This window comes from Hetaerina americana, unplaced genomic scaffold, assembly GCF_022747635.1.
Source record: "Hetaerina americana unplaced genomic scaffold, ioHetAmer1.1.p SCAF_27, whole genome shotgun sequence".
Classification (NCBI taxonomy): domain Eukaryota; kingdom Metazoa; phylum Arthropoda; class Insecta; order Odonata; family Calopterygidae; genus Hetaerina; species Hetaerina americana.
The window spans coordinates 5,121,742-5,133,999 of NW_027286841.1; the positions used below are offsets into that span (position 1 = coordinate 5,121,742).

General features: G+C 46.3%; 2 protein-coding genes across 2 annotated transcripts in view; one reads left to right on the top strand and one right to left on the bottom strand.

The window, feature by feature from the left end:
- Positions 1 to 1,725: 1,725 nt before the first annotated feature.
- On the bottom strand, positions 1,726 to 2,568 carry LOC139689668 (dapper homolog 3-like). The gene has a single exon (XM_071586858.1). It carries the CDS (start codon positions 2,566 to 2,568, stop codon positions 1,726 to 1,728), a length of 843 nt encoding a protein of 280 aa, XP_071442959.1.
- Positions 2,569 to 2,720: 152 nt separating this feature from the next.
- LOC139689669 (gamma-aminobutyric acid receptor subunit beta-like) overlaps positions 2,721 to 12,258 on the top strand; it is a 166,516-nt gene continuing 156,978 nt past the window's right edge. Inside the window, exon 1 of the mRNA XM_071586859.1 lies at positions 2,721 to 2,914. Coding sequence (XP_071442960.1) covers positions 2,721 to 2,914 — 194 coding nt within the window. The remainder of the gene's footprint in view (positions 2,915 to 12,258) is intronic.

Below are 12,258 nucleotides of genomic sequence, written 5' to 3' on the forward strand. Positions count from 1 at the left end.
AACGGGCGAGCGAATCCAATGACTTTTCCCGCTGCGGCGAAAGGGCTGTGAGAGGTGGTGTCCATCGAATGTGTGCATCTCTTTCCCACCGCGAGCACCAACCACAAAGAGAGGGGCGGAGGCAGTCGTTCCAAGACGAAAGAAGATTCTCGCCGAGATGCAACGCACCCGCACATACGCAGCACGATGGTCGAGTGCGTGCGTGTGCGTGCGCGCGGGAGTTCAATGCAGCACTACGCGGAGCAATGTCTTCCGACTGGCATTCCAAAGTTTTCGGAGAGAAAAATGCGGCTCAGCACATTAAAAAAAGCAATAGTTCATTGAAATGGCATCTCTCATCGAAATCGCGATTTCATTTTCTCAAATCCTATCGAAAACAACTGCAGAATGAGGAAGCAATGATGGAGACAGAGAAATGACTGCAGCATAAAATAGAAAACTATCACGCCGCTCCGTTTCTGCAGTAAGCCTGCCCTTGTGTTAAACCCATTTGCTATGGAAAATTGTAATAAATTAACAAAAATAGTGAGGAACATTGAAATAGTGACGGTGGTCGTATGTGGTGAGAAATAGAACGGAAAAATGAGAAAATGGCAAAATATATCGTATAAAGTAATCAGAATAGAATAAAAAATCTCGTTGATATGAAGTGAGAGAGTATTTTAAATGTGAAGACGCGAGAAAAGCGACGAATCACTCGGCTCTCATAATTTCCTTTGCGGTTTCCCAATCAGATAAAAGAGCACACGTTCGTACTCTACCGCACGTCAGACGAAAGACGTCTCGAATGGCATTTCTCAAAGAGTTCGCCGTAGCGGAGGATGAGAATGGGCAGTGTCCGAGGGACGAGGGAGGAAAGCATGTGCAGACGCGCCCATGACCCCGGAGGAGGAAGGCATCGCACCTCCCGGCGTCGTCGCATACCGGAGGGCGGGGGTAGGGGCGCCACCACTTGACCCAGTCGGGGGCGGAGGCGAAACCCACCGCCGCCGGACCCCCTTAAAGGCTCGCACGCACGCCACCTCGGCCCCCGCATGCATGATTTAGTCCGCAACATCAACACTTGGCCTCCCTCCCTCCCTCGCAGCGGGATACGCTTCCCCGGGAGAGAAAAAAGGAAGAGGAGCGGGAGAGAGGGAGCGACCCGATTCCCTTAAAGCTTAAACCCCCGCCCCACTCGCCCATATTCCGGAGGAGCACCCCCGCCCGCACAGCTTCCCTACCCCCCTTCCCTCCCCATTGCCCTCCTTCTCGTCCCCCGCCCCCAGAGCGAGGGGGGCGCCTCGAAGGAAAGGGAGAGCGAGGCGGGAGAGGGGAGGGATTTCGGGGTCAGCAGGCAAGGGGGGGGGGGGGTGCCGGGCCTCGTTGCTGCTGCTGCTCTGCTTCTGCGACGTGTGTGTGTGTGTGTGGGTGGGGCTGTTCTCGCAGCGGCCGGGTGGCGGTGGTGGTGGTACCGAGAGAGCGCTCTCTTGGGGGACGATTGGGGTGTGTGTGCGCGCGTGAGAGAAAGAGAGAGAGGGGGGGGCGGTAAGGGGGGGCAGGGGCGGGAGGGGGGGGGGGTGCAGGGCGTCCCGGGCATGATTCCCCTCCCCTTCCCGCGGTGCTGGTGGTGGGTCCTGCACGGTCCAAAGTCCAAATCGACGGCCTGGAATCCCCGGGAAGGGAGCGGGGGGGTGGGAGGGGGGCAAAGGGGGTGGGAGGGGGGTTGTGGTGGTAGTGAGTGGATCAATAGACATGGCGAAAGTGGGGGGGGGGAGCAGGAGAACCAGCTGCTGCTGCTGCTGTGTGCCGCGGAGGGCGCCCCGGAGAGGGGGGGATGCGTTGCCCGGGGCGAGAGGGAAGAAGCGCGCGCGCGCGCCCGCCCTCGTATGTGGGGGGTGGGGCGAGGAAATCCCGGGGACGGAGCGTGCGCAGTGTGTGGCGGGGGGGAGGACCCCTTTTGGCCCCCGAGAGGTCGTGGGGGTGGGATGGGGGAGGAGATTCGCGCGTCGTCGTCGTCGGGTGCAGAGTGAGTGGAAGAGAGGCAGGCAGGCAGGCGGCTGTGGTGCGGCCGGCGCAGGTGTCTCGACGACTGCCTGGTGCGTGTGTTTGCTGCACGGGTGGGGCGCCGTCGGAGGCATGGAAGGTGAGGGAGAGCGCCGGCCGCGGGCCGCGGTCTAGTCGCACGTGGGCCGCACCTGAGACGGCGAACGGGAAACACCCCGGGCGAGTCGGGGCACCACCGCCGAGCACCAGCACCACTGCCGCTGCCTCCACCACCCTCGGCACCGGCGGTGGACCCTCGGGGGGCGCGACCGGCGGCGCTCGGGGGCGGCTCATCGATGCGGCGGCGAAGGGGGCAGGGCCGGCGGAGGGCAGCAGCGAGCAACGGCGGTGCGGGCCCGCCAACCTCCTCTTGGGAGGGCCCGGCGTGGTGAGGGCCCCTCCGCGGGCCACGGGCCGTCGAGCGCCGCGGGGCGGAGCGGAGGCCGAGGCGGGGGCGGTGTCGAGTGACGGCTGTCTCCGGGCGCGCCCCCGGGTGTCGCGAGGGGGTTCGCGGGGGGGCCGCACCCCTCCTGGGTCCCCCATGTGCCGCCCCGGCGGGGGGCAGCCGGCCTGCGGCAGTCGGGCCCCGGGCAGATGATGATGAATGCCCGGTGAGGGGTCGGGGTGGGGCCGCCGGGGGCCAAGGGTGCTCGCTCGGTACTCGGTGCGGGGCTGAGGTGGTGCTCGCGGCGGCGATGGTGGGGCAGATGGAGGCGTCGGAGGGGACGCGGGGGGAGGCCGGAGGGGGCGAGGGGCCCGGAGGGAGCGGCGGCGGAAGGGGGGCCGGCGGGGGCGGCCTGGGGGCGGCGAGGATGCTGGCGTGTCTCCTGGTGGCCCTGGCCTTCCTCGACCCCCGGCTACTGCGCACCAAGCACTTGGCCGCCGCCGCGTGAGTCCTCCTTTTTTACTCTCTTGCTTCGTTCCTTCCTTTCTTTCTCTTCATCTCCTCCCGCTACCACCACCCACACCAATTGTGGGCCGGATGGACGTGCGTGCTCGCCGCCGAAGAGGGCAGTTCCCACCTCCCTCCCCTTCCCCCAAAACGGCCACTCCTCGCGCAACGCATTGTCGCCACTCACGAGAACTTCGATTAGTCCTCCGTGAATGGCAAACTCTTGGTGAAGGCATTAATCAGAGCGTTGGGAATCGCTTTCTTGCGCGCAGGTTTTCGGCCCAGTGTGAAATCGCTAAAAATCGAATGAATATGGAGAGAGAGGGACGATGGGCCACGGCACTCACCTTCCAAGTACGAAGGTCGCATTGTCCTCTACATGTTCCCTGATTTGTAATACCACCCTCCCCCTCCGCCCTCATTTCACATCTTTTGCCTCTTACCCCCTGCTTGAGCGACGCTCACCTCGAAAATAGAGCCGCGGCCGACGCCATCTTGCCTCGCCCACACGCCCCCCCCCCTCCCCCCGCGAGGGAACACCAGTGTCGACCTCGTTTCTCATTTGACCCTTCCGGGCGACAATCGCTCCCTCCCCACCCCGTCTCCCCCCTGTTGAGCCATCTTCGGGCGAAATCCTCTCTTTACTTTCTTGGTCCTGCATTATTTTCAGAGGGCGACAGGCGTTCTGCTGCCTCTTTCGCTTCTATTGAGTGCACAATTATGGAGAGCCCACCCTCGATCGTATGGACGGCGCGCCGCCACCCCCTCGGCACACCAATCTAGAACCCCTTCTCGCCGAGGGAAGGCTGGCTCTTCTGATCACTTTTATCGCGTGAATTAGTGGTTATGGAGTGCAAAATAGTCGAATCATTCCATACACGAAATTCCATACACCTTACTGTTGTCTCTTTACGTTTAGACGTGGATTGACGCAAAATCCTGAAAATATTTCATCAACACCTAATATGTTCAGTTTCTGCCCATTGATTTCCCAATTTACTTATCGTTAATCCCTTTTTCAGAGGAATTTGGAAAAAAATGGCCGCGAAAAGTCACATTAGCCATGTTCACAATCCATTGCGAGAGAGAAAGAAAGTGGAAAAGTGTGATGTAAATATTTCCTTTTGCTCGGTTTTATTATTTTGCCTGGAAGTGTACTTCAACTGCATTCGATTTAATGAAATTTCAATTTGAAATAAAATCAGAAATACGTTTTAAAACTTGGAAAATAGAAATAGCAAAATATGTGTGACAAAGTCTTTTCCAGGCATCGCTCATACTCTAATCGCCAAATTAACCATGGTAACAATGCATCCAATTATGCAGTATGTTGTGCTTAAAAATCATTCTAATTAATGTATGTAATCAGCATGGATTTATATTAGCGTTCCTAAATATCTCCTTCCGACAATAATTTATCCAACCGGCTGAACATGTGTGTTCCAAGTTTTATTATCAGGAATGCACGAAGTTACAGGTTTCCCAAGGATTATCAATTCAGTTATTTTCATTTTAAAAGTTCTCGTTTTTTGCCTAAAATGTCACCAAATATTTATTTCAATTTGGAATGATTTTTCAATCAAGAATCATAGCTCTAAATTCCGTGCGGAACTAGAGGCGACATGATGTCACCCTCTCCCCCCCCCTCCCCGCCCGTTCTCCCCCCTTTCCTTTTCACACCATCCATCGGACGCAGCGTCCCACCCAACGCCCTCTGCCACTGCAAGCCAAGACGACTGTTCCGGGATACTACGTGACCTCGAAGAGGACGTCTGTCACAGGAATAAGTGGACGAGATTTGTGGGATGAATGACTAGGGAGGATCTTTAGGGGCGCAATGATACCTGGCATTCTCTATCGATCAGAGAGAGAGAGATAAATGGCAGGCCACAAGAAAGTGTTTACTGCACCAGTAATTAAACGATGCGGTTATTTTAGTTTGAATGAGCAAATTTTTGAAGAAAACGGATTATGTGGAGCCACGAATATACCCGCGAAATTGAAGCACTAGAAAGTAGTCCTGAGGAATTTGAACGGGGTAACCTGCAGCTATATTTCCACCAGAGACCACCGAAATAATATCGTTTTAAGCGATCTTATGTGTATCGTATGTGTACTGTTATTGTGCAGCATTACCTCAAAAACTGGACGGAGAAACTTTTCCAAATTGCAAATGTTCATATAATGGCTTAGAATTATATCGGGGATTATAATTTCCAGGTAGCACACCGTGCGCTTAATTTCTTAATGCATGCAAATAAGTTAGAATACTTTTGAATGAACGAAATTATAATAAAGGATATATATGTATATGTATATATATATATATATATATATATATATATATATATATATATATATATATATGTGTGTGTGTGTGTGTGTGTGTATGGTTTAATAAGTAAGTAATCACAATAAATTCAAATTTGAACTCTGGAAAAAACCAAACCAAAGTTCGAGGTTTTAATCGAGAGGGAAATAATTTGATTCCATGAGTGTGAAAATCCCACTCTTTTACTTTTTGCTTGACAAAAAGTGTAACACTCAATTTGGTACATTCCGAGAAAAGATTTTACCCATGAGCATTTGAATTCTTTATAAATGGGAGACATATGTAAATTTTTTTCTAAATAATATGAAAATGCTACAAATTTCACGATTTTACTACATCGAAATGCACAAGACAAATGAAAAAAATGAGGGAAATTTGTATAGCGACGCCTATTTAATATTTCAGGTAAACACATGCAAATTGTAAAACTCCAATTAAGTATCGAATCAAAGCACGTTATCTAAAACAGTTTGCGATTGCTTTAAATATTCAATGAATACATTTAAAAAATCAGGAGGTAAAGCCTAATAAAGTAACAGCACTCACAATGTACGTATTAATGATAATGATTGTTTAAGTCGCTAAAGGTCAATGGAGTTAGATGTTAATTCTACTCAGATTTAGGAATTGATTCTTTCAAATGAAAACTATTGTTCCTAATCATGAAATAATTACTTTTTTATTACTACGGCAATGCATTTCAATTACCTATGCTGCGGTGAATTTGATTACTTAGCTAAAAAAACGTACACGTCTAAACCGATCGCATTCTCATGGTTTTCTTCTTTGGGAAAAATCATATGAAGAGAATATTAAATCATATTCAAATGTGATAAAATTTGATACATATGCAAATAGTTTAATTAATTACTGAATGCTAAACACAAAGACACGCTAGATTATCACCTCCGCAATAGCAATAGGGATACACTGCTCTCAGTGGTGCGTTTCGTGGAATAAACGTGGATTCTTTTATTGATTTTACCCCCTCCCCTCTCTCCCTCTGTCTCCTCTGAAACTTGTTGTGCGATCAATAGAGGACAAGCGAGGTTTTCCATCGTCAAGTCGAAATATTTCTTCGAGAAATTTACGTAATCTCCGTATCTTCAAAATATTCTGCTACTCATATAACTAATATAATACCTATTGTACGTATATTTTCCAATGCTCCAAGCATTCCCAGATCAGATTTTTTACTAGAAATGAACGTTCAAAATATGTTATATCATTTTTATGAAGCATTGTGTTCTATCAAAGGAATTCATATGCTTGGAGCAATTAAAAAAATAAACCCTTGATAATCCTTCTCCGGTTGGCGAAAGCGTGGAATGGCTCATAGCTAATTAGGTCACGAGGAGACGTTTTTGGGCTGTGATCGCTAATTAGTGGTTTATTTTTAGGTTCAGGGATGACAAAACGAAGTATCTTCCCCGCAATAAAACCTCGCGTAATTACCGCTGAGATGAGACGTGAGTGCGAAGTCCTAACCCTCCAGAGGTCGTGCTTCTTCCAAATCTGCCACACAGAAGGTCTTCCGAATCTGCCACGTGGATTCTCGACGGTGCCTTGGAGAATTTCCAAATGTTTGAGCCCAGAGATTATTCTCGGTTGATTTCGATACGCGTTATCACTTTTGGAGAGCCTTTTGAAGAGTTTCAGCCAATTAGCCGTTTTCTCCTCCCCCCAACGGAAGAATGGCGGCTGCAGCTATCGACGAAGGCGATCGGATCCAATTAACTTGAGGGGCGGACAAGGGTTTAAGGAGCGCTTAATGAGGAAATAGCTCGGAAGCAAGTGCTGCTTGTGTTCCAATACGAGAGGAAACAAAATGGAAATGCTATGGAATGGAGCAGAGCGGAATCGGAACGTATTGGATAAAAACGAGGTCGCGACGCGGTGCTGTTTTTAACTAGCGATACATTCACCACGAACACTTTTCTCGAAGAAGCACAAATACTTTTCCTCGTTACGGCCGTGCGATTTCCACGACCGTAATTGTTTTGTAGAGATTGGATTTCTAAACTGATCAATCAATTCAATATTTGGAAATAGAGATTTTGGAACAATTTAAAAATATGCTAAGTTATCTCATCAGCGATATTACTAATCCCTATTACATAAGCTAATGGTACCATTTGTGATTAAAAATGGATAAATCAATGATCAAATCAAAATTTTGGATTTAGAACAATGATTTTTTGAGCAAATGCTTTGAAGTTATCTAGAATTATCTGAATACTTCGGTTTGTACACCATAAAAAACACCATAAACAAAGTAATCAACCCGAAGGTCGGTTTGTTAGGTGATGGCAGAGTTCACCCAGTATTGAGCCCTATACGGCGCGTGAAAATCCACACATCAGGGTAGGGGGGCCAGTTCCTTTCCCTGTGACGGTTATGGTTTCCCAGGAAGACCTTGTACCCGAAAAATCACTTTAGCTTGGATGGAGCTTCAGGTGCCCAGAGTGCCTTGCCCGGGAATCGAACCCGGGACCCCTCCGGTCAGCAGTCCAACGCTCTACCCACTGGACTACCGCGACCCACACGGTCGGTTTATACACTGATCGATGAAAATAGAAAATCATTACAATTACTCAACAGATCCAGCATATTACCCTGATGGGTAATCCACTCTAAGCTGCTCATTAAAAGGGTTCCAGATGCAAAGGTGACTGCTGGCCAAGGGTCACTTACCTACTTCTAAATTAATAAACGTCATGTAAAACAATGCCACGGGAATTAAGCTGTTAAAAAAAGCCTCTCCATGTCAAATGCGGAATATTTCAAGGAAGGCAACACAGATTAGAGAAATTAGCTCCAGGCGATAGAATAAAGGAAAGAGAGGAATTAGCTATACACGATATAATGAAGGAAAATATTAAGAAAAAGGTGTTAAGATGGCAAGAATAATGGCCGAAATAAGGGTAATGTTGAAATACAGAAATAAAAAATAAGTATTCGCGAATAATGCTAGATTTTTAGACGAGCTAACTGAGCGCAGATTTCATCTCTTCCAACAATTGTTTAACAAAAAAAAAGAAGTATGAGAAAATGTGAGAATCTATTGAATTCCTCGGAAGGTATTTTCCACCTCGGGTATGAGGAGAAGAATGTGAATGAGAGTGATTTGAGTACTTTGAAAGAGGGCTCAGCTTGAATACAGTGCAATTTGCAAAACGCACAGGTTCCGTATAATTTACACACAATACAGAAATCTCCCCACGGTGACAAGAGTTTCATTCCTCCCTCTACGCAATTATAATCAACTCCATCCAATTGACGGTAATCACATGATTTAAAAAAGTAATTATGGTCGAATTATCGTAGTTGTTGCCCAAATTCGATCCAGAAAAGTGTCGATAGAGTGTGAGGTTTTTATCGTCTTGATCATCCGTAGAAATATTTGTGCACTGATTGATGGCATAGAATTCGTGCTGCGGATAGCCAAAAATTTACCAGAAGCCAAGGAGCGGGTTCGCATAATTTATTTCCGTAAACAACATTCCGAATCGAGGCAGCGGGAACACTACGTCGGAGACCTCATGCCCTTCAATGTCCCTTCCATGTGAGGAACCAGCGACAAAGGTTTAAGCATTTAATGAGCGTTATGCAAAATATGGCGTAAGGAAATTTGAGACTACGAAACATCCGTGCCTCGGTGCAGTATTCAAGAGCGCTGTGCAAGGCGACATTTTTGCATGAGTCGAGCGAATTAAAAAAAAGGAATGGAGTAAAAGAACGAGCCGAAAAGTTTTCGATAGAGAGGCGATAAAGGAATCACTTATTACTATTCAATTTCAAATCAGCTCAAAATCCTTGACCGCAACCCGATTAAGGCTTGCTCCCGTGAAATAAAACACCGTGGCCAGATCAATAGAGCGAGGCGAGAAGTAGGGGAGAGTGTGGGGGGGGGGAGGGAGGGAGGATTTGACGTCCGGCCACACCACCATTTCGGTTTTCCGCTACCTTGGCGAGGAGCGAAAGCTTTCCTTCGACACGAGCCCATTTTCCCAACTAGAAAAAGATTTGCTGCAATGCCATCTTAAATTCGGCGAACATTTCTCCACCTGAACGAAACTCGACTTCATTTTATTTTCTAGCTTCCGATGCTGTGGTATTGAAATTTAATTCAAACGATGAAGATGATTAATAAATTTACTTCCGGCTTTTTCATAATCACCATAATTCAGTCATTCTTCAATATAGGGGGTTTGAAATATATTCCTCTACAATTTACAGGAAAGATCTGGGATTTTCATCTAAGATTTAATTATCTTCAACCGTGAAAATATTGATCCTAAGGTGTCATCAAGAAAGACTACTTATACTCGTTCATAGCTCGCATGCTGATCATTAGTGCTACGTCTCATTATATTCCTGCAGTTGTTCGGTAGCAGACGGCGTAGGTGACCAGCTTCGAGGTCCCTAGAAGTGAATCCAATTCTGATATAGAGTAAAGGGGCAAGGGTTGATAAATTGGATGAAAGGATTGGTTGCAATTTAATATGTAATCGATTTATTGTACTCATGTCATAGAGGAAATATTCAGTAAAAATAGAGAAATATCGACTGCAAAATATTTGTTCAAATTAAAGGAAGGTGCTAAAAGTGATTGAGAAATCAGGAGGGAGATTAAGAGAGTTTCTGCAGAGAGGAGGTTTGCAAAATAATATATAAATGATTTCTACTCGATTTATTTCAAAACATGTCCTTCAACCATTTAATATTAACATTTACGAAAAAAATAGCTTGATGAAATTTCAAGCAGATATTGCGTATCTTAGATTAAAATGCTTTGATAAAAATTATTTGTCTATTTTTGTAGCTCATGTGTCGTTAAATAAGATATTATAATAAAACAAACAATATTTGAAAAAAATATTTGGTCAAAGCATCCCACTTGATGCAGTGAAATCTTGATCCGAAGAAAACGTTAATATCTGCGTGAAAATATGTCGTCACCTTACTCAAAACTGAGCTTGACGCCATGTTGATCGTGTGTATATGCAAGAGAGGCCGAGTTTGGATCGAACAAGCAAAGCGGCCGTTTTTGGGCACTGCCGTAAAATACTATGGAGCACTGATGCTATAATGACTAAAACACAAAAAACAAGGAATAACCGGTAACTGCCACGCAAAACTCTTGATTACCAATCGCCAACTGAATTTAACCATTTGAAATAACATTTGCATGCCTAATTCTCGATATGTTCTCGCTAAAGAGCCCGAAAGTAGGCGAATAATGATTTCTTCTCGGGTGGGCAAATCTCGGGTTATCCTGATCAAAAAGATTGTCTGTCAGCATGGCGAATCCCTACCCCATACGCATTTCCACAAACGGTTGGGTGAGACCCCACCTTGGTAACCAAAGGAGAGGGTCTCGCTGTTCCTTTGTGTGGGCCAGCAATTAAATGGACATACTCTATTCGGGTTGCTCCCTTGATTTAGCTGCAGCGTCCACATGCATACTGGACGACCCATTGTCATCAGGGTGGCTAAAATCCCACTGGTCCAATCCCAGAGAAGATAACTCGGCCGGGGCAGGAAGGACGAGAGATCCATCCTGCCGGGCGTCGATAGCAGGGGGTGACAGAGCATTCCGGACTCTTTGGAATTTCTAGAAGATTCGAGCACACATTTCTTTAAAACATGATCTAATATGAACCTGTTTTTTACCTTCAAATTAGTCCTACGTACATGGCTAAGTACTCAGTAGTTATAAATGAATAAAGATAAATATTGCCATTCAATTGTGGTACATGTACATTGTAGCAATGAAGAGGAATGACAACCGAGATATAGTACAAATCTTAGAAAGAAGAAGTAGTTTGAGTGGTGTGCTTCGGAATTCCTTCGGTTGAAAATCCACAGGGGTTGGGAATACGCGCAATATGGCCTCGCGCGCCATATTGCGCGCAATCAATTATATAAATTGACTAAATTCTGCGACACAACCTCCGCCAACCTAGTCCAAAAAAGAAATTACTGTCACATAAAACTCGAATAAATACTAGTTTATGCTCTTTTAAAATGAGGAGTATATTCGAGAGGTAAAAGCAAATGGAAGTAAGTCTGCCGAAAAAGTTTTGTGCTCCAAAAGAAATTTGAAATGTGATGAAATGGTTGGGGTACGTAACCAGCGTGAGAATATTTTGAAATTGGGTGAAGATTATTGCATATCATCATAATATTCAGAGAAAGACAAGACTGTACTCGATAATGGTAAAATGAAATACATACAGGAAGGAACACCAAAGGAAGCATAACGAGGTTTGGAGTTCATGACCGAGGCAAGGAAAACGTGAAAGTATGCAATTTTGAGAGGATGAAAAGCCGTGTAGCGTATTATTCGTTTGATCGAGTAAATTAATTCGATTAATCTAGAGAAAATAAACGTCATTGCTTGTAGAGCGACGATACGGATGATGGGATCAAACTTTCCAAAAATCCCAATTGATTTACATTGAGCGGAACTTGTGATCTTGGGTCGCTGCATTACACTTAGTCTCCCACATTTTCACATGGACCACTTGGATTACTAGTGAAGCAAATTTCAGTAAATTTTGATCGCAATCTTTCTGCAAGAAACCGTAGTGCTCATTCTGCATCGATTGGAAAATCCTCTGGAGAAATGAGAGATTGACATGTAATAAACTTTAATGGGTAACCCGTTTGTTGAAACAAATGACTGCAGAGGTAATATGTGCTCGGAATATGGACGGATGGGGGTCATAAGGCTGCTAGGGGAAATTCTTAAAAATGTTAGCTACTGTCCATCTTAAGAAATGTAAAAGAAATGTAAAATGAAAGAGTAAAAATCTGAACGCAAGAATGGGAGCCTAGCAACTTGATTTAAAACAGTAGCAGTAGTATTGAGGGGAGGCGACCGACAGCCGAGGTCATTTGCGCCATAGGGGATGGACAGGAAAGGATGAAGGGTGGAGAGAAACCCGGCGTCGGCATTAGCCTACTCTTTACGAAAGGCGCCAAGGGGTCCGCAGTTAAACGT